At 40.9% G+C, this 26637-nt stretch overlaps 1 protein-coding gene across 1 annotated transcript in view; it reads right to left on the bottom strand.

Annotated features, from left to right (window-relative positions):
* The window catches only part of slc1a7b (solute carrier family 1 member 7b), a 38450-nt gene that overhangs the window by 9741 nt on the left and 2072 nt on the right, over positions 1-26637 (bottom strand). The window contains exons 2-3 of the mRNA XM_069719701.1: positions 6110-6189; positions 1454-1669 (exon numbers count right to left, since the gene is read on the bottom strand). Coding sequence (XP_069575802.1) covers positions 1454-1669; positions 6110-6189 — 296 coding nt within the window. The remainder of the gene's footprint in view (positions 1-1453; positions 1670-6109; positions 6190-26637) is intronic.

The following is a 26637-nucleotide window of genomic DNA, read 5'->3' as shown; positions in this document are numbered from 1 at the left end:
TACAAACACATTCAAAACCACTGTATTCGCATGTGTTTTTTGTTGTTGTTGCAATACTTCAAGTTTCCACTGGAAAAAAAATGGTAGCAAGACTGAAAGGCAGCAGCATGTCAAAGTCTCTTACATCTATGATCTTGACCCATACTGGGGTCTCTGAGTCGTGGATGTGTTAAGAGAGCTGAAAAGGGAACCACCATTAGGCCTTGCTGCTAATTTGTACAAGTGGCCATTCATGGTACTGCAACCAGAAATCGGTGGCACAAATTACATTTTCCCCACATACCACCCATATAAAGGAGACATTTATAATTTAGTCTGTAAAACTGATTTAAATACCAACAAGCAGGACAGTTACTCCAGAATAGTTTTCATTTTTGTAAAGTTGTCGGTGTCCTGTCTGATGAAACAGATACTCTCCTGTTTCATTCTCTCCAGATGTCTTCACAGGCCTCAACAGCTGTACTCACCCTATATGCCTGTAAACATGCTGAAACATGTTTGTGGTGGGGGGGCTGTGGTTTGGCTCAGCTGCAGGAGGGACTGATTGGGGGAGTGGTTCAGGGAACGATGCCTGGAAGAGGCTTCATTAGCACAGCTGCAGTCAATCACTGGTTGTCTCTCTCTTCCCCATAAAACCCAACAGGAGGACACCGGACGTCTCTCACTCCTGGGGACGCTGAGCAGCAGGGTAGCTGCGGGACTGGCGTGTGATGTGTGACGTGTGTCGTATGCTCAGAGGCTCGGCAGGAGAGCACACGGTTATTGATGTGGAGTGTTTGTGTGAAACGGTACTTTGGCTGAGTGTTGTTCGTTCGTGCCAAAAGAACTCACGGTGATGGCAAGATGTCCGTCACAATGTTTTTATGCTTTAGCACTATTTTCCTGTTTTACAGACGTAGTAAATATTCTGTATTGGACTCTAACTGCTCCTAAAATGTACAACTCAACAGTTACATGCTGCTCACACAATAACTTCAATGTGGTAGAAGGAAAAGCTGGAAAACATCTTTTGTATGTGAACAATATCCAAGTGAGCATTTCAGCCTGACGTCTTTTTCCTGTAATTCATCCATTCTAAAAGTCAACTGCTTCCATTTTGACCACTCAAGCTTTTAAATGTGTCTCTTTTGTCCTCCAACTAAATAAAAGAGTAAAATCACTGGAGTATCCCTCTGAAGCTACGATAATGTGGTGCTGATGTGCCAAATTCATTTCACAATAATAATAAACCTGTTTACTTTGTTTTTGAAAAAAATCTAACTCCGGTCCTGGAATCTCAAAAAAATGGATCAGAACACTTGGTGCTTTTAAGATGTTTCCTGTTAGCCACACACTTGAACTGAATGTGCTCAACTTGAGCAGTAATCACCATCAAATGAATACTGTTCATTTCTCTTCAAATCATCAACTGGTCAGAAGTTCTGAATGGTGGATGTGGATGTTCTGATCTTACCGGATCAGGTCCAGCAGAGCATCAGCAGAACTCATGATAGCCTTGCCGCTGTCCTCAGAGTCCTCTTTCTGGGCTGCCCCGCCCGGGTGGATGATGGAGACCATGATGATCCCCACAACCACCGCCACGAAGGTGGTCCACAGGTAATACGACACCGTGATCAGACCGAGCCGGCTGGAACATTTGGCGTCCAGAGCTGCCAGGCCCGACATCAAACTGAAGAAACAACGAGATAGTGTGAGAGTTAGAGCTCTGATACTTCAAGGACAATTTAATGACTTTGTGCTACACTTTAAACATATGGTAAACACCTGCTGGTGTGCATGCACCACCTTAAAGACAAATAATGCGAACAGCTGCACTCATTATTCTCGTCCTGCATGAAGATTCGTTATAGCGGCATGTTTTCTTCTTTTTGTGGGTTTTTGAGGTTTTCCTACTAACAATAACAAAACCTGTTCGCCCATTGTCAAATGAGCATCTAGTTTGGGGTTAAGATTAAACCTAGCAGGCTGGTATTACATTATTAAAATATGTGCCTAGATAACAGGAATGACAGCTTTTGAAGATTATGCAGGACCCCGTTTCCAAAAACATTGGGACACCGTGTAAAATATAAATAAAAACAGAATGCCATGATTTGCAAATCAGATAAAGTCATATTTAATTCATAAATAGACCAAATACAACATATCAAATGTTGAAATGGGGAAGTTTTATGAAAAATATCTGCTCAATTTGAATTTGATCAAGCAACACATCTAAACAAAAATGGGACAGGGGCAACAAAACACTGGAAAAGTTGTGTAATCCTGTCACCTGTCACCATTAAAAACATTTGACGCATCATGAAACAGAAAATAGCAGGCAAGAATGGGACAACATTTAACTTCCAAAACTCCAGCAGTGCCTCTCCCCAGTTCCCCAACGTTTCCAGAGTGTTGTTAAAAGGTGGTGCAGCTGAGTGGTGAACATGATCCTGGAACAACTTATAGAGACGTGTTGCTGCAGCAGATTCAAAAAGAGCAGATATTTATAAAACAATAAGGTTTCTCAGTTTCAACATTTGATATGTTGTCTTTGGTCAAGTTTCAATTAAATATAGGTTTATATGATTTGCAAACCATTGCATTCTTTTTTTTATTTACATTTTAAACAGTGTCCCGATGTTTTTGGAAATAGAGTTGTACATAATCCTCGAAAACTGTCATTTCTGTTTTTCCCTTACGTGACTATCAACAAGTGGCCTTCAGCAACGAATGTCTGCGCAGTCACATGTTCAAAGCCAGCTACTGTATGGAAGTCATTTTTATAACATGTCTATTCAACAAAACAAAGAAAACAAGGTCAGCTTGTACAAAACAAATTCTTTGACTGTTTTAAAAAGCAAAGATTCCTCTAACACATCATGGACTCTATCTTCTCGTTCTAAACAAAACGTCTAAAGAACTTAAGCGTGTCGAAATCCACTTTTACTAGTTTGAACTGACCCCACAGTAAGGCGCATGGTTCAGAGAAGACTTTATGTCTTCAATCATCAAAGATGTGAAATAAACCAATCAGAGTTTCATCTGTCATTCCTTTTAAGAGCCAGGTGAGCCACCTTTGGTGCATTGTTGTTGTAACGGTGTTTTTATGTAGTAGTAGAACAACGCGTTCTCTGCAGAGGAAACAGATCGTGTGCAGACTGATCACACTGATGTTCACCATGAGAAGCTTTCTGTCTAATCTTTTTATTTCTAATCTCTTGAATGTTTGTGCAGCCTGTCCCTGTGTGTGTTTTTTTTAAATTTTTATTACTGTCTTAACAACGTGCCTTTAAAATAACAGTAAAGTCCTGCAGCACTGATCTCAGACCAGCTTTTGGTTGGTCAGTTATGCAGTTGCTTTCCACTGGCTCAAGATATTAAAACAAAACAAACCTCCTGACCGTCCCACCTCTAAAACTGTCTCAAATACAGTTTATTTGAATTTCCCTTTTCTAATCTAATGTCTTTATTTTTACTCATTCATCCAACTTATTCCGAGCAGCACTGTGACTGTTTCTTTCTCTTTGTCTGCTGCTGAACAGATTTCTGTTCCAATCAGCTCGCCCTGAACCCAGACGGCACTCTGCCGCTGCTGCAACTACCTTCGGTGTGGACTCAAGTTTTTGTCCTGAGCGCAGCGTGTTTTTAAAGTCCATTTTAATGAACACCAGCAGCGTGACGAGGTCCTGAGTGATTTTTCTGCGCTGAGCGCTCAGCGTTTTTTTCCCCAGTCACCAAGAGTTGCCCTTGTCACTGTCACCAACCGTCCAATCACAGTGAAGGAGGGGCGGGTCAAATGCAGGCAACCTGATTGCTCCACCCTTTAGAGTGGCTGTGCAAACGCTAATACGGCCGAGTGAGAAAATTGAAGCTGTGAGCTACAGTCAGCACAGCCGGGCTCGTAAACACACCTGACATCAGAAGATGGGATGGCCCACTTCAACATAAACACACCTGACATCAGAAGATGGGATGGCCCACTTCAACATAAACACACCTGACATCAGAAGATGGGATGGCCCACTTCAACATAAACACACCTGACATCAGAAGATGAGATGGCCCACTACAACATAAACACACCTGACATCAGAAGATGGGATGGCCCACTTCAACATAAACACACCTGACATCAGAAGATGAGATGGCCCACTACAACATAAACACACCTGACATCAGAAGATGGGATGGCCCACTTCAACATAAATAAACACACCTGACATCAGAAGATGGGATGGCCCACTTCAACATAAACACACCTGACATCAGAAGATGAGATGGCCCACTTCAACATAAACACACCTGACATCAGAAGATGGGATGGCCCACTACAACATAAACACACCTGACATCAGAAGATGGGATGGCCCACTTCAACATAAACACACCTGACATCAGAAGATGGGATGGCCCACTTCAACATAAACACACCTGACATCAGAAGATGGGATGGCCCACTTCAACATAAACACACCTGACATCAGAAGATGGGATGCCCACTTCAACATAAAGAACTTATTTTAGATAACCGTCCTCCACCTGACATCAGATCTTTTGTTTGAGTCTGTGTTCATCTCTTCTTCCTCAGTCGTTGCTCGGTGGATGTGTTTGTGCTGAGTATCATTAGATGTAAGAGGACGTCTTGTTACAGCAGCTCTCGCTTTCTTCTTCTTTAAGTTTATTTACTCGTCTCGTTGCTCATCTGCATCTGTGGAGGCTCAACTAGTGACTTTAGTTCTTCTTCTTCTTCTTCTTCTTCTTCTTCTTCTTCTTCTTCTTCTTCTTCTGTTTCTGACTTATGAAAACTTCTTCAGGAGTTTCTTCTGCATCTTTACACTCAGGAACAGCTGTTGGTGCTGGTGAGGGAGGAGGGAGGAGAGAGAGAGAGAGAGAGGAGGAGAGAGGAGGGAGGACAAGAGGGAGAGAGAGAGGAGAGAGAGAGAGAGGGAGAGAGAGAGAGGGAGGAGAGAGGAGGGAGGAGAGAGAGAGAGAGAGAGAGAGAGAGAGGAGGGAGGAGAGAGAGAGAGAGAGAGGGAGGAGAGAGGAGGGAGGAGATAGGAGGGAGGACAGAGGGAAGAGAGAGGAGGAGAGAGGAGAGAGGAGGGAGGACAGAGGGAGGTTCTTGAGGAAGTCGAGCCGAGCAGAAGCAGAGTATGATGATCTGTTTATAAAATGAAACCTTCAACAATTCAAAGAAGATCCTGAAGCTCCAGAGTTTTCACAATTAGTGGGACACTTTTTTTTTACATTACATTACATTACATTATTACATTACATTACATTTATCTGACTCTTTTATCCAAAGCGACTTACAATAAGTTCATTTCAACCATGAGGGTACAAAACCAGAACAACAGGAATCAAGAAAATACAATTTCTTCCAGAAAGCCAAACTACAAAGTTCTATCAGTAAGTTCTATTTGAAGATACTAAAGTTCTACTGTTCAAGATAAAGGAGGAGGAGGAGGAGGAGGAGGAGCGGAGTAGTGTGAGTGAATCCAGGAGGTTAAAGACCAGTCGAGCTGCTGCATTCTGGATGAGCTGCAGAGGTCAGATGGTACTAACAGGTAGACCTGCCAGGAGGGAGTTACAGTAGTCTAGATGTGAGATGAACAGAACCTGGACCAGAACCTGGACCAGAACCTGGACCAGAGCCTGGACCATAGCCTGGACCATAGCCTGGACCAGAGCCTGGACCAGAGCCTGGACCAGAGCCTGCACCTCCTTCTGAGTGTATTCTCCTGATGTTGGCAATAAAAGAGAGTCAGTGCTGGCTGGATAAATATGAACCGGGCTTGCTCTGTGTTCAGAGTTTGTGCACCGGACTTCATGCCACCAAGCCAGCTAACTTCTGGTTTAGTCCATTACTAACTGGAGTTGGGATATTTGTTTTCAATCCTGCAGCTCTTCGAAAGTTTAAAATGCTGACAGTAAAACAGTCGTTTGCAAAGGTTTGTGATTATCCCACATTTTTGCAGCAACGGAGGAGGACCACATGTTGACAGTGCTGTAAACCAACAGAATATAAATATGGACTTACAGTATTAGAGCTCAGGTTATAAAGTGAGAATGTACAAATGAGAATTGGGTCAGGCTGTAATGAAGATAGGTGATGAAGTGAAGGTACCTGGACACGACGAGAGGGAGAATCAGCATCTTCAGCATCCTCATCAGCAGCTCTCCAGGAAACTGGAAGTACTTCACCTCCTGTCAGGAAGACAGAAGGAAATATAAGGGTCAGAGGTCATGTGAAGAGCAATAAACACATTTTCAAAAGCAACATTTTGTTATTCAAGAACAAAAACTGCTGAACAGGAGTTCCTCAGGAAATGAGGACGACTGGAATCATGTTTTGAAGAGTTATCTCCGGTCTTGATTTTAAAATACTTACAATCACCCGTTCACATGAAATCACTGTTTGTTGTTTTGATCAATCATTTGGACCAAAAAGGGATAAAGAGGCAATCTGGAAGATGTTTAGTTCAAAACATTTCAAGTTGATTTAGCGACCTATCCTGATATCCCTCTTCTGACTATCATTCTTAAACCAAACCAATCTGTCACAGAACGTAATGGTTGACAGATTTTAGTGTAACACCAAACTGTCAGTGAGCTACATTGACTCATTATTGGACCCCAATACAACAAATTGGTATTACAATATTGATTTTCTTATCTTTTTTTTTTTTTTTTTTTTTTTTTTTTTTTTTTTTTTTTTTAACAAATTACACCTTTAAAGATTTCAAGGCTGACTGTGTCAGTGACTGGGAACGAAATCTACACTTGTTATCCTGAAGAAAAGTAAAAAAAAAAAAAAAAAAAAGCTCAATTCAAGCAAATCTGACACAATGTTCCAAATTAGGTCAACTATCTTCCAAATCTACCACGACATACGTTTCTGGTGTTGTCCCTGTCCCCCCAACACATCTAAGTGAGGTGGAGAGACAAAATGTGAGGAAATATCTTCAGAAACAGAGAGGAAATACGGTAATAAAGAGATTTTAAACCTTTGAAATAAATGTGAAACAGTATTTTAGTCCTCCAGTGTTTTCAAATAATTATTTTATCATTTTTTAGCATGTTTATGCTTGTATTTATTTAACCACACTGAATGACATTCTTGTATTGTACCAGTGGTCTGTAATTACCAAGTTTTCCTCCACTTTACTTATTCAGAGATCTGCACAGAAAAACACTGAAATCCGACGAACATCAAACAAATAAACGGTTCATGTTATCTGTAGTTCCTCAGAACCAGTTTGCGGATCTGAACCGTCTATTAACCTAACCCCTCGAACCATATCAATCATAAACTTTAGCGCTATCCTCCAAGTCTTCAATCATTTACAGTTCACCACATGCAGTATCATAAGACTATGAAGCAGCGCTGACAGTCAGGCAGGTGGCCGATCATCTGTCTTACTGCTTCAGTAACATTAAGAGTCTAGAGTGGTGTGATGCTGCTCTCAGATGGTACATCCCTCTTCTTCATTACTTAAAACCAATATGACACAGATGGCGCTTTTATAATGGGTGTGTGTGGTAAACAGTAGAAATAACGACACGTTTCTATTTTGTGCATTGTTGATAGCTGATGGAGGCCTGTGGAAAAAGAGCATGGAGTTGGCAAGTTCGACTGGAATGACAGAAAATCACATTTTAATTCAATGTGCAAACTCTAAGTAATCAAAAGATTGATTTCATTGGGAAAGTTAAGGGAATGCAGTATAGTTTTTCACTCTGCTGTGTCTCCTGTCTCAGCTGTTCTTCTTCTTTGGAACGGGAGGCGGAGCTTCAGTTTTCAGCCTCCCAGTTTGTGTTCAGGTGCAGAAACTCTCTCTAGCTTTAAGGCTCAACTCAAAACTTTCAGTTCCTTTGCTCACGTAGTTTATAATACCAACATCTTTCCTTCACAGAGCAGCAACAGACTTCTGCACAATTTACTTTTGAGCTGTCATACTTATTGATCTCAGTCACCCCTGACAGAAGCAAGGCGTTTAAAAAGGAAAGTGAAAATGTTGAATTCAATTTTATGGTAACATTGAGTATGTTGTCACGGCACTAGAGATCAGTTAGTCCCTTCCACCCTGGAGCTCTCTGTACTGTATGTATGTTTTATAAAAACTAAAAAGGTATTTCAAATTTCTCCTTTCTCGTCTTTAGAGCTCAGGGCTGTCCATTCTGGCTTCACAGTTGTGAAGTGGTAACCAGCAGATGCTTTTTCAGGTAGAAATGTAAAAAAACAAAAAACAGTATAGAGTTGAAAGGTTTAAAGATATAAAGACATGGATGACCTTCAACTTCTAGTAGAAGACAAAACTGCCTTCTTTTTACCTTATTATCAGAATGAGGAACATCTGGATGCTGAAAGGCTAGTTCATGCATTTGTTTCTTCAAGGCTATTGTAATTCCTTATTATCAGGATGGTTCAGTAAGTATTTGAAAAGCTTTCAGTTGATTTAAAATGCTGCAGTTACAGTCCTGACAGGATTTAACAAGAGAGATCAGTTTTTTTCAACTTTAGCGCCACTTCATCGACTTCCTGTGAAATCAAGAATGAATTTAAAGCTCTTCTCTTTAAAGATATTCATTTATAACCAAGCTCCATCACATGTCAGTGATCTTACTGTGCAATATTATCCTAATAGAGTGTATTGTTTTCAGAGTCCTGCCTGCTTGTAGTGTCCACAGTTTCCAACAGCAGAATCGGTCTTCATCTTCTGTGGAACCAACTCCCAGTTTGGGTTGTTCCTTTTAAAATACTTTTTCCTCCTTACTGTCTGAGGTTTCTTGCTTGGGTTCAGGAGACAGACACCCTCTCTAGTTTTAACTTTATTTTTTGATAAAGCTTATAGTAAAGAACTGCTCAGGTGACCATGAACCATCCTGCAGTTATGCTGTTACTGGCTGAGGCTACTGGTTCACCTCCCATGATGAACTCAGCTCTTCTCTCTCTTTTACTCTCCATATGCCAACGATGCATCTCGTTAATGTTGTGTCTTCTCTTTCTTGGAGTTTGTTCTTCCTCCTCTCTGTCCTTACTCCCTGTATCTTTCTGCAGCTGCATGTTTCTGATTTTTTTTTTATTTTATTTTATACACTTTATTAATCCCCGAGGGGAAATGTCTTCACTACAGCAGGGGGGCTCTCAGGGGGGAGCTGCTGCAGCAGGCTGCCACTAGCGCGGCGCCAGGTAACCTGACCTGAGGTGCATGTTTTTGGATGATGGGAGGAAGCCGGAGAACCCGGAGAGAACCCACGCAAGCACAGGGAGAACATGCAAACTCCGCCCAGAAAGGCCCAGGACCGGATTCGAACCCCGAACCTTTTTGCTGTGAGGTGACAATGCTAACCACTGCACCACCGTGCCGCCCCCAATGTTGTTCTGTCGAAGGTTTCTTCCTGTTAAAAGGGATTTTTTTTTTCTCGCCACTTAGTGGGGAATGATATCATTTCTCTCAATCAGTGGGGAATTACAGGGGAGATACCATGTTAACCTGCCATCACCCCCCATCATCCTCTGGTACCAGAGGGAAAAAGAGCAGAGCAGAGGGGATGTTTAGTTTTCCTGATAAATTGATCTGCTACCTGACTGAGGTTTGAGCCAGTTATAATATATATAGTCTCGAATGTGGCTCTGAAACTTTGAAATATCTGTGCTGTGTCTTAATAAATCACATTGTGATGATAAATGCTCTAATTGGGCCTGAAAATAACAAACCACCTTCTGTTCTCTTTCATATTGTAGATCTGGACCTGACAATGTAATGTGCCCTGAAATGACTGCTGTTACTATTTACCGCAAGTTCACAAAAACTAGAAAAACTTCACAAACACATGACCGAAGCACCACAGACTCAAACACTGCAGCTGAAGTTTGAGCAGCATCTATCTGTACAACCAGAGCTTGAGTCATCATTATTACATTTTTCAGGTGTAAATCTAAAAGAAATCAGCCTTAGGTTTAACTAGTGAAAGACATGAAGGACTTTGTGACTTTTCAGGGCCGTCGTTGTTCTCTGATGTTTAGATGAGAAGTTTAAATTTAACATTTGTAATGGTAGAAATAGTTGTAAAACAGTCAAGTAAACGTTGGTACTGTGGTAGTGGGGCGTGGTTTAGTTCAGCTGCAGGAGGGACTGATTGGGGGAGTGGTTCAGGGAACGGTGTCTGGAACAGGCTTCATTAGCTCAGCTGCAGTCAATCACTGGTTGTCGCTCTCTTCCCCCATAAAAGCCAGAAGCAGAACACCGACCAGCTCTCACTGCTGGGGACGCTGAGCAGCAGGCTGGCTGAGGGTCGGACGTGTGATGTGTGCTCGGATGCTCGGCAGGAGAGCACACAGTCCTTTGAAATATTGTTTGGATGAAATAAACCCCTTTGTGAACTGTACTAGAGCTGATTGTTGTCGTCCGTGCTGAAAGAACCCACGACGATAGCAACATCTCTGTCACAGGTACACTAATGGAAATGTTTGGGTTTTTATTTGATCACAAATGATCCAGAAGATAGTGATGAATATATATTTTACACATTTAGTCATTTTCTAGTTTTGTTCTCTTTTAATCTATTTATTGCCCTTTTGTCAAACTGCTCCAATTCAATTTAATTACATTATTATGCTAAGCCATACTTTATCTGATGCAAAGCTAAAATCAGCATACTATTGAGAGGGCAGAAAGAGGAGTTCAGTTTAGTCCTACACCGTTTTATGGCCAGAACTCCCTTCAAAGCAAAATAACAAGTCTCTGCTGTGTTGTTTATTTCACTCAGGCCTCGATTACTCAATAGTTTATGTGCAGTGCCAGAGACTCACGTAGGCGGAGGCAATTTTTTAACTGGGTCAAAGAGATAGAAAAAAGAGTCAGAGAGGCACACCTTAACACGGAGGGTAAATCTGATTTAAACAGAAGAGGAGAGCAGCCATGACATGTCACAGAGTTTTGGGTGACATCTTGGCAGACATCTGCAGGTCTCAGGTTTTCATGCATTTGTGTCTCGGTAGTGTCCACCGGGCTATTCGCTGGTGTCTGTCCAGAGCAGAGGTGGACAGCTGCTCTCTATCAGCTCCTGCAGACAGATCTCATAAAGGGGCTGTCAAAGGCAACCTGGCAGTGTATCAGGAGTTTCAAAAGCTCCCTTAACCCCAATGTTGTCCTTGGGTCAAAATGACCCGCAGCTGTGTTCAACCAAGTTCTATTTTATTTTCATATTTTTTGGGATCATTGGTGACAAGGAGGCTGTGAGGGTTTCTTTAAAGAATGATGACCAATGATCCCAAAAAATATAAAAATATAGAAATAAAATAGAACTTGGTTGAACACAGCTGCGGGTCATTTTGACCCGAGGACAACACGAGGGTTAAGTGTCTGATGATGTAACGTATAATTGTACTTCATGCACCAAAATTTTAAATTGACAGTTTACGGACTGAATGTGCTTAATTATCATCCCGATGTATGAATAAATTAGTGATAAAATGTGTGGGCTCATTTAATGTCCATATCAAACTGTTTCTGTCCTCTATCGAAGAGGGAGATGTGGGCGTTTTATGTTTTCACCAACCGTGACTGAAAATAAGAGAAGAGGCAAGAAGTCTGAATCTTGTGTTTACTTGTTTATATTAACCATCTTTTACCAGGCTTTACATTGGAATTTTTAATATTGTAAATTACAAGACAACTTATTCTTGAACAGTTACCTAAAAAAAACCAAAGGTACAGGCCAGGTGGGTCCTTAATGATTTCACCATATCAGCTTCCCTATTGTGTTTTTTGTGACCTTCAAAAATAATCTAATGGAGCAATCTGCAAGATATTTACGTTTATTGACTAAAATCATGCGTTCAACAGAATGTTAAGAAATAGTAGTTTTGATGTCAAAGACGTCTCAGTATCGTGCAACACATACTTCTACTGAAGTTAGCATGCTAACCAGCGAGCCCTTTCTCGTAATATATATTTGTAGGTGATAATGATTTGCTGCAGCTTTCAGTCTGTCTTCAATGTATTATCAGTGGGCGAAGAATTATATATACAGTGCATCCGGAAAGTATTCACAGCACTTCACTTTTTCCACATTTTGTTATATTACAGCCTTATTCCAAAATGGATTAAATAAATTTTTTTATTTAATATTTAAATAATATTGCGTGTAGAATTTTGAGGAAAAAAATGAATTCAATCCATTTTGGAATAAGGCTGTAACATAACAAAATGTGTAAAAAGTGAAGCGCTGTGAATACTTCCGGATGCACTGTATACACTCAGCAGCCACTTTATTAGGTGTTCAACTGCTCGTTAACTAAATATCTGATCAGCCAATCACATGACAGCAGCTCAATGCATTGAGGCATGAAGACACGATGAAGACGAGCTGCTGAAATTCAAACGGAGCATCAGAACGAGGAAGAAAGGTGATTTCAGTGAAGGTGAAGGTGGCAGGTTGTTGGAGCCAGACGGGCTGGTCTGAGTATTCACTAACTGATGATCTACTGGGATTTTCACCCACAACCATCTCTAGCTTTACAGAGAACGGTCCGACAAAGAGAAAATATCCAGTGAGCTGCAGTTCTCTGATGCCTTGTTGATGCCAGAGGTCAGAGGTCAGAGGAGAACAGCCAGACTGGTTGGAGATGATAGAAAGGAAGCAGTAACTGCAATAAGCACTCGTTCCAACCGAGGTATGCAGAAGATCTGAACACCACCTGGAAGCTTGAAGCAGACGGACTCCAGCAGCAGAAGACCACCAGGTCCTCCTGTCAGCTAACAACAGCAAACTGAGGCTGGATTCACACCGGCTCATTGGACAGGAGAAGATCGGAGTAACATCTCCATCTGATGAGTCTGGATTTCTGCTGCCACATTCAGATGGTCGGCAGAGTTTGGTGTCAACGACATGAAAGCGTGGATCCATCCTGCCTTGTATCAGTGGTACAGGCTGGTGGTGGTGTGGTGTGATGGTGGTTTGATATTTTCTTGTCCCACTTTGGGTCCTTCGTACCAGCTGAGCATCATGTAAACACCACAGCCTACCTGAGTATTGCTGCTGACCGTGTCCGTCCCTTTATGTCCTCAGTGGACCGTCTCCTGATGGCTGCTTCCAGCAGGACAACGCACCACGTCACAAAGATCAAATCATCTCAAACTGGTTTCTGGAACATGACGATGAGTTCACTGGACTCCAACGGTCTCCACGGTCACCACATCTCCATCTAATAGGAGCTTTGGGATGTGGTGCAACGGGAGATTCACATCACGGATGTGCAGCTGATAAATCTGCAGCAACTGTGATGTCATCATGTGAATATGGAGCGAAACCTGAGGAATGTTTCCAGCAGCTTGTTGAATCTACGACACCAAGAATTAAGAATTAAGATGGTTCTGAAGGCAATATAAATAAATAAAAAAATATATATATATATATATATATATATATATAATGTTTTTGTTCTGGTGAATGCCTGACAAGAGTTAACATTCGTGTTGTTTTTCACTTCTGGAGAGACAGCTATTGGAGAGTAAAGAAATGAAGTCGGTAACTAGGCAGTGATAAAAGCAGCCGCAGTATAATGTCAGGGATGTTCGGACATTCAGGCTTATGGGGACAAATCTGCGGGATTGTGTATCATGATTGTCAGAAAAGCTTTCCAAAAAAATGTCAAATATTCCCGTACGATATAACTTTACTGCCAGTGTTACTATGTATACTTTGCTGTTTATTTGTTCAACCCAGTTATCATAACTGAACATGAAGCGCTCAAACAACATCTATCTATCAACAAAAATGACTTAATTTCCTGTTGCAAACTAACAACGTGTCATACTGAGCTTGTTTGGGAAATTCTAATTTGAAGCTTTAGTGCAGCTAATGACAACACAAACCATACAGAAAAATATTCTGTCAGAAACTGAATAAGCAAACTAATAAACAGCAGACCAGGAATATGTGAATCCTACCAAATGTTTGGTCACAGATTTCAGTGTAACACCGAACAGACTGTCTGGACACAACAATGACTCACTATCGCCCCCTTCTGTACAAGGAGCTAGCACAAGAAGTATTTGCCAAGTTGTTGCACGTTTCATGCAAAATGTAGATTGTCAGAGGAGCATTTCAGGGTTCTGAAAATACCTTCAGAACAACAGTAAAGCACTTGGCTATTTCCCCCCTCAAATCGGGTTGGTAAGTGTCCGTGTCCTTATCATTTGACCTGAGTGGGATTTAAATAGATCCAGCAACAATTTAAAATTTGCACTTCCACCTAATCAAAACATAAAATTAGAAAATAAATAACAGCCTTTTAACAGGGATTTGATGTTATTGGATCCGTTCTAAAAAAATTCAACTGCAGCTTTACCAGGTTTAAGGCAACAGTCATGGAGCACAAGCTTGGTAACCTTCAAAAATGGCACCAGTTGCATTTTTATAACTGATAAGTCTTGATCCTCTGACACGGACTTCCAGAGTAGAAGGTGGTAAGTTATATTTGAGTGGAACAAACCGGGGCTTCAATGAATGGTATCAATCAAATTAAATTATTTATTACCTATATTGCTAAAAGCACACATTACAAGAACATAACAATACTTATTGGACCCGCTAACAAGTCTGCACTCACAGAGCAAAGACTTATATTGGGAGGTTTTTAAAATATGATTACATATGAATGTAAGAAGGATTTGAACTACTAACTACTACTCTTTATTTTATGAGGAGCCAGCCAATGAAGAGAAGCTTGATATCAGTGAAAAATGATCTCTTATTGTGGTTGCTGTCAGTATTCAAATTTAGAAATGTATGGAGAGCTTTTTTTTTATAGTATTCCCGAAAGGGCAGATTAACACGGTAAAACTTGTCCTAGAAAATAAACCTGTGGAACTCAATGGCTGACTTGAGTGTGTATGGGAAGAGTCATCATTACCATGAAATTAAATGGAATCTATCTGATAAATATGATTAAAACCACCCGAAATATATTTTTCATGATAAGAAAACCTTTAAAAAGCAAGTTTCGGCCAAGTTGCACATTCTTCATAAATTTATGCAAGTCCCTTCAGCTTTAAGGAGCCATATTGACCCTTTTTTCGAAAAAAGATTCATAGAGTGACTATTTTTCTTTTATGTCTTGACTCTTTAAGAACTTTACCATTTTAATTTAATCTCCCAAGTCTCAAAATATAAATCTCGGAAGTGGTTTGGCAGCTAAAGAGTCAGATATTTCCTTCACGGACTGGTGGAGACCAAAAATAGCTACATTCATGAGGTGGACCCAAAATAACACAAAACATACTCAACGTTATTACGAATTAAGAAAAAGGCCTATGCAGCTGTTACAAAATGTTGATCTCCTTAGGTGTGAAGCAGAGCAGAGGAGCCTCGTGTAGCCCAGCTTTGGAAAAAGGTTAGTCAGTTAGAACTCAAATAAATAACTGTAAAGTCTGAGCACAGATTACCAAAGGTAGATCATGTTTTTATCTCCTCAAACTGAAGTGTGCAACAAACTGAACATCCTTCTCTGAACTCAGGGGAATAGTGGCTGATACCAAAACGTCATAGCACTGAACCAGTAAAGTTAAAGAGAGCTGAGTGGTTACTGTTTGTAGTGCAAGAACTGAACATGTTTAGGATGGTTAATGGAAAGGGTTATTGTAGGAGTTGCATTCGGAGCCACAAAGAGAAAAATAAATGGAACCACATGAAGACAAACTCTTAAAGACCTGCAGCAGTGCAGTTTCACAGTGAATAGGTCAGTGACTCAAAGCAAACAGCTTAATGGATTCTGCAGTGGCTTTAATAACAGTCAGTGTCCACATGTGGCTGCCAAGTCCAGACGTCATCCCACTGGAAACTGGCGGGATGATTGGAGGACAACACCTACCAGCAAATTAGAAGGAATACACAGTAACGTTTGAGCTATTAAAGATGTCAAAGTTGCATGTATAGTTTTTAAAATGTTTACACAAGCAAACATTTGATCCTATTTGGAACAGTGCTCATTAAAAAAAAAGATGTACCAATGGCACATACAATTTAAAATTTGAGATCCCTTATTTATTTAATTTTTATATAAATATAAATGATGAATTGTTTCTGTTTTTGTTTTTTTCCCCCCACAAATAAAACCCTAAAATGACATCCACTTTCTCTCCCTGATTTAAAAATTATAGAATCTATAATTATGTAAAAACGTATCTGTTCTAAAGTTGAATTGCTGGACTCAACTAGCACAGGGCTGCTTTTGTGGCTTCAGTGAGCAGAGATCACGTGAACAGACTTATCCAAAATCCTACTGACAGGCTTGGTGGATGTTCCTTGTATTTAATTTACAGATAAACGGTTACCAATTCAAAAGTCTTTTCACCTACTCATCTGGTTTAGTAATCTAGCCAGCCGTGCAAGAAGAGTGTGACACTGTTATTGATGCACAAAACGTTAAAGCAGTTTACACACATCAGCTAAGGTCATTTAATTAATGATTGAAAAGTAAATGATTCCCAGTCAAAGCTCCTGATGCAGTTTATTTATTAACAGCACAACATCAGTGACATTTGGAGCACATTGCTCTTTATCAGTGGTGTTGATACACTAATTGCATCGGCAGCTTTAGCCCCATAAATTCAGTGATTAGAGCTTGAACTTCCAGACAAGTATGTCCATTTCCAGACTGCATAAAGTTTGGATGTCTGTGCCGATCTGCTCCCGCTTCACCCATTAGAAACTGACAATATGTTGGTTTTAAAGGGCATGAGAGGAGCGGATTTGATTGGCTGTCAGCTGATTGAAGTCAGCTGTGATACACCTTCTAATGATCTATTCCTTCTACTTCACCAGCACTCTACAAATGCGCTTGTGTTTACCAAAATACTAAAACAGTTGGCCACGCCTACTTGCACTCCCAACTTCGACCTGTGTTTGTGCTGCACCTAGATTCATGAGCCCCAAGGCCATATCCTGGATGTAGTTTAAGTAGTTGACAATGTCAGAGACATTATTTCAGAACAGGGACAACTTTCTTGTCACCAAGACTGGTAAAATTATGTAATGTTATAATAGCCATATTTATTGTAAAAGCTGAAGTTGTAAAATTGTCTCAACCTTAAATAACATGGGATGAGTAAGAGGCTGCTACCGTGGCTTATGAGGTAAAACGCCAGTGCAGTATCAATCTGTTGATTAATAAAGTTCTGTATTGTACAGAGCTGATGTGGCCTTAGGGATGTAGGAGGGAGATGGCAGGGAAGGTGGATTGAAGGGCTGCATGGTGAGGCGGGTGCATAATGACAGCTAAAGAGCTTTTCTGTTAAGCATTAAGCAGAGAGCTTAGTTTGCTGTGTAAGAGCAGGATCAGCACTCGCACACAGCCGGCAGAGAAGGTCTGTCGCTGCTCTGCTCATCTTGCACTCATGCATTAAGGGTCAGTGTGTATACGCCTCTGTGTGTGTGTGTGTGTGTGTGTGTGTGTGTGTGTGTGTGTGTGTGTGTGTGTGTGTGTGTGTGTGTGTGTGTGTGTGTGTGTGTGTGTGTGTGTGTGTGTGTGTGTGTGTGTGTGTGTGTGTGTGTGTGTGTGTGTGTGTGTGTGTTTGTTGTACATGGGGAAGTGCAGCTGTTTTCAAAAGACTAACTGGGCAACAGCAGTTTGGAGGTTTTTCTTTTCTAGCTAAGTGTAACACAATGAAGCAAGATCTCAACAACAACTCGATTCACTCTGAACATTAAAACTGATGACAGGTACTGTGTAACTTGACTTTGCAAGAACACATTTCAAAATTAAAAAAAAAAAAAATTCTTCCAAATTAATTGGTGAAATTTTAAATTCATCCTATGTACATTTTGTGAAATAACAGCCTTTGACAGTTATATGATATTGATAAATCATTATTATAATGATGGATGCTACATAAGTGCATTCCCACCTGTCTATATGTTTTTTGCCTTTAAAAAAAAGAATATGTACACACAAACAACTGAATGGGAATGCAAACCTTCTGAAAAAATATAGAGAATAAATAGTATTGCACAAAATGGAAAACCTGGTGTATCTATTAAATCAAAATGATCAGTTGGCCCAGCAAACGATGATCCATATGCAGCAGTTCTGCAGCTTTTACTGCACTGGACAGGCTGCACAGAAGAGAGTATGCAAATAGCAAACATCTGATCCATGCAGAGCAAAAAGGGAAATTGTATCCTTCCACAAACATAAAAAACAGAAGGGCTATATTTTTAATCATTATACTTTCAATGACATAATTTCATAGCACCCTCCCTCTTCAATGGTTTAGTAATCCATCTGACATATTAGCACCAACAACTTTTTTTGTTATGCACATTAAGGTAGTGGATGAAAACTGAATTAATTCCCATTTTTGAATTTGTGCTACTTTGGCTGGAAATTCAGCTAGCAAAGAAAAGTTATGAAGTCGGTAAGAAGACTCAGGAATGTCAGCTACAAAGTATTTTTTACAAAGTTTGTGAACATTAGTTGGAATTAGATTTCAGTCTTTGACAGACGTTGTACTTAAGCCATAAACAGTATGAAGAAAAAAAGAGCTGGATATTTTGATTATTCCTTTAGATTGGATTTTCCAGTTCTCGGGGACAATCAGCACTGTGTTCCAGTGGAGGCTACGCTCTCTATAATAGTGTTTGACAACAGTTTGTTCTGAAACTTCTGGCCAACAGAATAAAACAGCTAAAACCAACAACAACCCTTTATTGAACAAAGTCCATCATTTTTCTGGGAAGTTACACAGCTGTGAAGATCTTTCCTTTCTGAAGATTAGTCATTTATTACTAGGGCTGTAATAAATATACTGTATGAATAGACAAGACTAAGAGTAGATTTTAAAAGTTATTGTGAAGTATGCATGCCTATTTCTGTTGATTTAAAAGTACATTGCACACTAACAAAAATATCTAATTTCTTAGGTTTAAAGTAATAATATAGGATGCTTTAATAGAAGTTCATTTCAGACAGGTCGACATGCAGAAACAGAACTACACATCTCAACAAACAGTTAATTAGCAGCAGTTACTACTCACAGTTTATGATTTTTGTAATCATCTTTGAGTGTTTTCTGTTCTTTATTGACCATTTTTTCATGCATATCATAGACTGTATATAAAAGTCAAGGTAGCTTCCGGGTCAGAAAAAAGAGGCCGATGCGGAAGTGCCTTAAGATGCAACTACAGTGGTGTTGCTCCAAAGAGCCTCTGGCTGAGGAGGGACGAGTGAGTACACCATTATCTGTATCTGTATCTGTTAAACCAATAAATGACCTGTATCTGTTAAACCAACTAAATGACTTGTATCTGTTAAACCAATAAATGACCTGTATCTGTTAAACCAACTAAATGACTTGTATCTGTTAAACCAACTAAATGACCTGTATCTGTTAAACCAATAAATGACCTGTATCTGTTAAACCAATAAATGACCTGTATCTGTTAAACCAATAAATGACCTGTATCTGTTAAACCAACTAAATGACTTGTATCTGTTAAACCAACTAAATGACCTGTATCTGTTAAACCAACTAAATGACTTGTATCTGTTAAACCAATAAATGACCTGTATCTGTTAAACCAATAAATGACCTGTATCTGTTAAACCAACTAAATGACCTGTATCTGTTAAACCAACTAAATGACTTGTATCTGTTAAACCAATAAATGACCTGTATCTGTTAAACCAATAAATGACCTGTATCTGTTAAACCAACTAAATGACTTGTATCTGTTAAACCAATAAATGACCTGTATCTGTTAAACCAATAAATGACCTGTATCTGTTAAACCAACTAAATGACCTGTATCTGTTAAACCAACTAAATGACCTGTATCTGTTAAACCAACTAAATGACTTGTATCTGTTAAACCAATAAATGACCTGTATCTGTTAAACCAATAAATGACCTGTATCTGTTAAACCAATAAATGACCTGTATCTGTTAAACCAATAAATGACCTGTATCTGTTAAACCAATAAATGACCTGTATCTGTTAAACCAATAAATGACCTGTATCTGTTAAACCAACTAAATGATGGAGGGGAAGCAACCAGAAGCCTGAGATTGCTATGGGTTGATCAGAAATGTCTAAATTCATTATTTACAAGAAAACTACTTCCAGAACAGCCCCAGAATTGAGCTTCAGAGCAAAGTTACAAGAGTGAGAACTATTTACAGAACAAGTTTTTGTATAAAAGTTGCCATATTTATTGTTATGGTTGAGCCATAGTGAGAAAAAAATGTCAGAATAGTCATAAAAATAACAATATTTTGTTCAGCAAATAATGTGTGTGTGTGGGGTGGGGGGAGGAGTTTGTAGATCATTAGCCTGGTTTTATTGTTTTATTAAATAAACTGACGGTGAGAAGCTGGGTGATTTATGCAGACTGTTCACTTTCAGCCTTACACTACATTCCTGCTGAAAGCGATCAGTTCAGTGAAGATGTGTTAACGAGGTAGGAGCGAGCCAATAGAAACAAAGGAAAACAAACCAGCAGAAGCAGAAAGCAGCGAGTCAAGAGCTGTAACCCGAGACTCGTCTGGTAAGACCAACATTTTCAGAGTAACTTGGCTGAAGATATTTTATACAAACCTGATTGAAACAAGCCGATGCGACACAACTTGTGTGTGTTTGTGTTGTCCACCCATTATTCCTACATCCATTAAACCATCCATCATCCCTCCCTCCCTCCCTCCCTCCATCACCAGGCTATACAAGACTTTGGTTAAAGCCGGGGTACACTCTGGACAGGTCACCAGGTCATCAATCACTCACTCACATTGACACCTACGGCCATTGAGAATTACTATTTAAACAAACACACATCTTTGAATTGTGGGAGGAAGCCGGAGCACCTGGAGAAAACCCACAGCTCCGGGAGAACATGCAAACTGCACAGATAATTCAATTTTATACATATGTACAGCAGCAAATCACACAGGAGTCATTGCAGGGCACTTTAGATATTAAGGTCAAGACTTAATAAGATAGAGGAAACCCAACAAATCATCAACTCCTACGAGTGACCATTGGAAGGAAAAATTCCCTAACAGGATGAAACCTGAGACAGAACAAGACTAAGAGATGGTTGGTCATCTGCCTTGACCAGCTGGGGTTTCTGTACATAAAAGGTTAGTTCTGAAACTATTGGATCTGCTGAACCAGATCAGCTGGATAACATAGTAAACATCATCCAAAAAAAAGAATGTTTTATTTCTGCTGTAAATTTGATTGGAGATGTCGTCTTATGAGCTGCATATGTTAAGTAGTCCTTGAGTTGGGTCACATTTGTAAATTTCACAAAGAGATGAGATGAAGAGATTAAGAGAATTTTATTGTCATATGCACAATATAAAAGAGGGCAATTACACCGTAATCTCCGTTGGTCCAATCTCACCTAAACAAGAAAATATATATGAATATTTACAAAGTAAAAAAAAAAAGAACTTGTGCTTGACGGTTGGTCATAACACATAACAGCATATTGACAAATACCAGTGCAAGTGACAGTGAGTGCCAGGGTGAATGACATGAGCAAGGGTTCAGTGAGTGGACTGTGTGTGTGTGTGTGTGTGTGTGTGTGTGTTGAAAGATTCATTTACAAGCCTGCTAGCCTGTGGGTAGAAGCTGTTTGCCAGTCTGGTTGTTCTGGACTTCGTGCTCCTCTAACGTCTACCTGATGGTATAAGTGTGAAGAGTCTGTGTTGGGGGGGTTTGTGCGGTCCCTGGTGGGCCCTCCTGTCCCTCCTGATAAATGTCCTGAAGTGGAGTGACATGTCCTTGCCTGTGTGAATGTGTCATCACACATGATGTGCTGTGCTGACTGTATCGTCAGTGGTGCGGTTCTGACGATATGCAAACTGCAAGAGGTCCAGTGTGTCCAAAATGTTCTTTTTAATGTGAGTAATGACTATCCTTTCAATACACTTCATCACTATTGGGGTGAGAGCAGCAGGCCGATAGTCATTCGGGCAGGTCACAGTGCTTTTCTTTGGGAGAGGCACGATGGTAGTGGATTTGAAGCAGGTGGGTTTATTTTCCTCAGAGCCTTACACACACATCTGCCGGTGACACAGTGAGTGATGTGTCCTGTGTGCTTGCTGTGGCCATAATCCCTCTCTGACGGTCAGTGTTGAGGACCTGGAGGCGAGCAGAGAACTCGGCAGTGTGGCCTGGCTGGTTGTGTCTTCCCTGCTCCTCTGCTGGCTGTCCGTAATGTGTGGAAATCCCTGCCATATACCCTGTGAATCCACAGTGGAGTAGTTTCCTCTCAACTTTGATCTGTACTGTCTCTTGGCATCCCTGACAGACCTGCGCAGGTCATGTCTGGCCTTTTTGCAATCTTCAGGGCTGCCTGAGACAAAAGTGGTGGAGCCAGCTCGTAGCTTGGACTGCACTTCACTGTTAATCCAGGGCTTTTGATTTGGGAATTTTTTTACAGTGTTTTGTGGGGATTATAGTCTCAGTGCATGTGCTAATGTAGCCTGTAACCACAGAAACATATTCCTCCAAGTCCACTGTAGAGTCTTCCCTTAAGGCAGCAGTTCTAAACACATCTCGGTTTGTACTGTTAAAGCCGTCCTGGTGATGTAGTCGGACTGACTGAAGGCCTGGGCACATCTTTATAGGTGCATCCTGCGTTGCTGTTGACTTAGCTCACGTGCTGATGGTACTGGGAAGGACATCTCAAAGGTTGCAATCCCCACCAACGATGAACACGGCATCCGGGTGTGCTGGCAGCAGCCGAGCTGTTCAATGTCAGCTGAACAGCGTCTTTTGAAAATCTGTGCATCCACACATCCCCTTGTAGTTTACGTAGACACAGACACCGCCGCCTCTGATCCTTCCTGAAGCCAATGTGCGGTCGCTGGGTGGACAGTGTGTGTTTGAAGCTGGATGGCCTGATATACTGTCTGAGAACAAGAGAACAAGGAAAATAAGAGCGCAGCATTCTCTTATCTCACGCTGGTTTGCAATCCTAGTTATCAGTTCATCCAACTTGTTGTCGAGGGAGCAAACGTTTGCTAGCAGCAAGCTGAGTACCGGTGGTCGTATTGCTCGGGCCTTCAGTCTAGCATGCAGCTCACCTCTTCTGCCGTGTTTCCGCTTTGGCTGCTCCATCCGTCGGCCTCCCCGTTAACCCAAGGACAGGACCGGTGCTGTTGGGCCTTGCTGGCTAAAGTCAGCGAGCTCCCAATGTAGAAGAAAGTTTCAGTCCAAGAGGCCGGATGTGAGCTCGTAGTGCACTTTACTGATATTCAGAAGTGTCTCTCTACTGTATCTTACTGTTGCGTAAGTGAACTGTACATCTAATATAAATACTAAAGCTAAAATAAATAGTAAGTAGCGTGGGCATAGGGAGGACGACACAAAGACGTCTGCCATGGCGGGAGCCATCTTAACACTTCACACACAGATGATCATAACAAGGAAAGATTTGACCAACAAAAAAAAGTAAGCAACGGTGGCTCCATGTTCACTTCAGAGCTGCACAGTGAAAATCAAAGTTAAAGAGTTTAAGTACCAATGTAACCAACACAGTCCGATAACAAGGAGTGTGAAATTACTGTTGACTCATCCCTCTCGTCACTGCTGACAGATGGTCTTCCTCATCCTCACCCACGTCTCCTCCTCCCTCACTTCTCGCTCTGTGTTCTTCAGATAGATTGCTGAGAGATTTGTTCATTCTGCTCTTACAGTTGCTGCTATGGTATGATATTAATTTAGTCATTTTGCAAACCCCTCGGCAGACAACCCAAAATTTGACACAATGCCAACTGTTCACACAGAAGAAGAATGTGCAGGAAAAGTAAAGTGGAAATTTGTTTTGTACACAGTATTTCATTTCATGTTTAAAAAAAAGTAATCCACATCCTGATCTGCAATGTAAAAACTCCCAATCTAGAAACAACAGAAAATATTCTTTTAACTGAGGAAATATCAACATCTGCCAATGGAGGAACATTTTATTTAAAGATGGTTCAACAAAACAAGTCTAATATCTAAATCCCACTGCCGCTGTAACAGCTCTTTACTTTGGTTTGGTTTTACAGTTTTCTTCAATCTGAATGTGTGTTTTCAGCACTTGGACCATAGATGGTGTATTGTGATGGACTGCAGTATATTCAGTTATGCAAAAATAGGGAACAAACATTTTCCACAAATCACGTATTCCAGGACAACACCACCTTAATGTGATCTCAGTGAATATCCACCAATGTCAGAAAAAAACTGAACATGATAAAACTCTTTAAAGGTAGAATTTATAGCAGAGCTATTCATCTATAATCTAAATCTACAGCCTGCTAAATCCAAATGTGCAGAACTGCTTCTCCTGTTTCAGGGCAGGAAGCAGCATTGTTTAACAGAGAGGTTTCTGCTGCGAGCAGTCAAACTTAAATCAAACTGTTGGCCTCCTCACTGCTTCAGTCTGTGAATGCTGCCTCCACCAACAGTTCTTCTCTTGTATCTCTATGTTGTCCTTTTCTCTCTCTGCTCTCTTCTCACCCCAACCGGTCGAGGCAGATGGCCGCCCACCTCTGACCCTGGTTCTGTTAACAGATGCTCCGCCCACCTCTGAACCTGGTTCTGTTAACAGATGCTCCACCCACCTCTGATCCTGGTTCTGTTAACAGATGCTCCGCCCACCTCTGAGCCTGGTTCTGTTAACAGATGCTCCACCCAACTCTGAACCTGGTTCTGTTAACAGATGCTTCGCCCACCTCTGATCCTGGTTCTGTTAACAGATGCCCCGCCCACCTCTGAGCCTAGTTCTGTTAACAGATGCTCCGCCCACCTCTGAGCCTGGTTCTGTTAACAGATGCTTCGCCCACCTCTGATCCTGGTTCTGTTAACAGATGCTCCGCCCACCTCTGATCCTGGTTCTGTTAACAGATGCTCCGCCCACCTCTGAGCCTGGTTCTGTTAACAGATGCTCCTCCCAACTCTGAACCTGGTTCTGTTAACAGATGCTCCGCCCACCTCTGATCCTGGTTCTGTTAACAGATGCTCCGCCCACCTCTGAGCCTGGTTCAGTTAACAGATGCTCCGCCCACCTCTGATCCTAGTTCTGTTAACAGATGCTCCGCCCACCTCTGATCCTGGTTCTGTCAGAGGTTTCTTGTTTTCCTGTTAAAAGGACAATTTTTCAACCTTAAAGAGGAGGTTTTTTTCCTCATAGCTTATGTGGGAATTGTTGAATTTTTGGGTTCCTCTGTAAAATGTTCTCAAGTTCTGCTGTGAGGACTTTCCTGTGTTAAGAGCCCTGAAATAACCTGTGTTGTGATTTGGCGCTAAATAAATTGAATTTAATTAAATTGAATTTAGTCAAGAGCATCAGCATTTTAGTCAGTTATGTAATAATGCCTGTTGTATATTATTTTATAGTCCATCCATTACCTTGCAACGCTTTTTCCTAAACTGGGCGATGGGGAGTGGGGGGCGGAGCCTATCCCAGCTGACTTTACATGAAGGAGGGCTACACCCTGGAGGGTTCACAGCTTATAGTGACATTGTTATTTTTGCTCTATTTGTTGTTCTTAATTGGGAACTTTGCAGCTGATGCTGTGATTCTACAGATGCCTCCTTTTAATCCACTTAAGTCACAGACTTACTCAAATATTTCTACATCATGTTTTCAGAAAAATGTGTCTGCATGTTCTATTTTCTTTAGTTTTTAATTTGAATTCTTTGATATTTTCGGGCTAAACATTTCCTACTGTACACACACACACACACACACACACACACACACACACACACGCACACACACACACACACACACACACACACACACACACACACACACACACACACACACACACACACACACACACACACACACAGAGATTACCTATCCTCTCAGCCCTCAACCCTCTCCGAACTGTCTGAAAAAGTATGTGGACCTCGTGATGACTCACTCTGACAGGCTCTTTTATTTGATGTACAATTAGAGAAAGCATTTTGATGATTGGATCCTAATCCTCTATTGTGAGAGTAAAGGAGCTATGGGCTATTTTTAGAACTGTTTCAGAATATAACAGAGCTTTGGTCAGAGGCGGGTGATGGGAAAGAAAAGGAGGCATTTTGTTTATGGCGCTCCTCCACAGATCTATTCATAGTAGTGTTTACCCAAAGCACTCACACCAACACATTCACAGACACACTTTGCTCACTGGCTGCTGCACCGTGTAATGTGTTACTAGTATGTTACAGTTACAATTCACAATATACAAATTCTAGTACAATAACAGAAAGTATTGAACTTTGTAAGTATTTAATTTGAAATTCAGAAATCTTTGAAAATTCACCAAAGTAAAAAGATGGATGTTTTATTTATAATGTTATAGAGTTCTGCTGAAAGGACTTTAATGTATTAAGTGCCATGAAATAACCTGTGTTGTGATTTGGTGCTATATAAATAAAGTTGAATTGAATTGAATTGAAGGCTAAGGGCTGTTGTGGCTCAGATGATAGAGGAGGTTGCCAACTGATCCTTAAATTGGCGGTTTGTTCTCCCGGTTCTTCCTACCAACATGCCAAAGTGTCCTCTGCTGTTATTGGTGTCTGAATGTGTGTGAGCAGGTGGATAGGAGGCAAACTGTAAAGCGCTTTGAGGCCGCTATAGTGATAAAACACTGCATA

The sequence above is a fragment of the Brachyistius frenatus genome, unplaced genomic scaffold (assembly GCF_029030835.1).
Source record: "Brachyistius frenatus isolate BFR_SWC_R1_liver_20210118 unplaced genomic scaffold, ASM2903083v1 Contig_221, whole genome shotgun sequence".
In the NCBI taxonomy this organism is placed as follows: domain Eukaryota; kingdom Metazoa; phylum Chordata; class Actinopteri; family Embiotocidae; genus Brachyistius; species Brachyistius frenatus.
The sequence above is the reverse complement of the archived record's forward strand: the minus strand, read 5'-3'. Positions and strand labels throughout refer to the sequence as shown.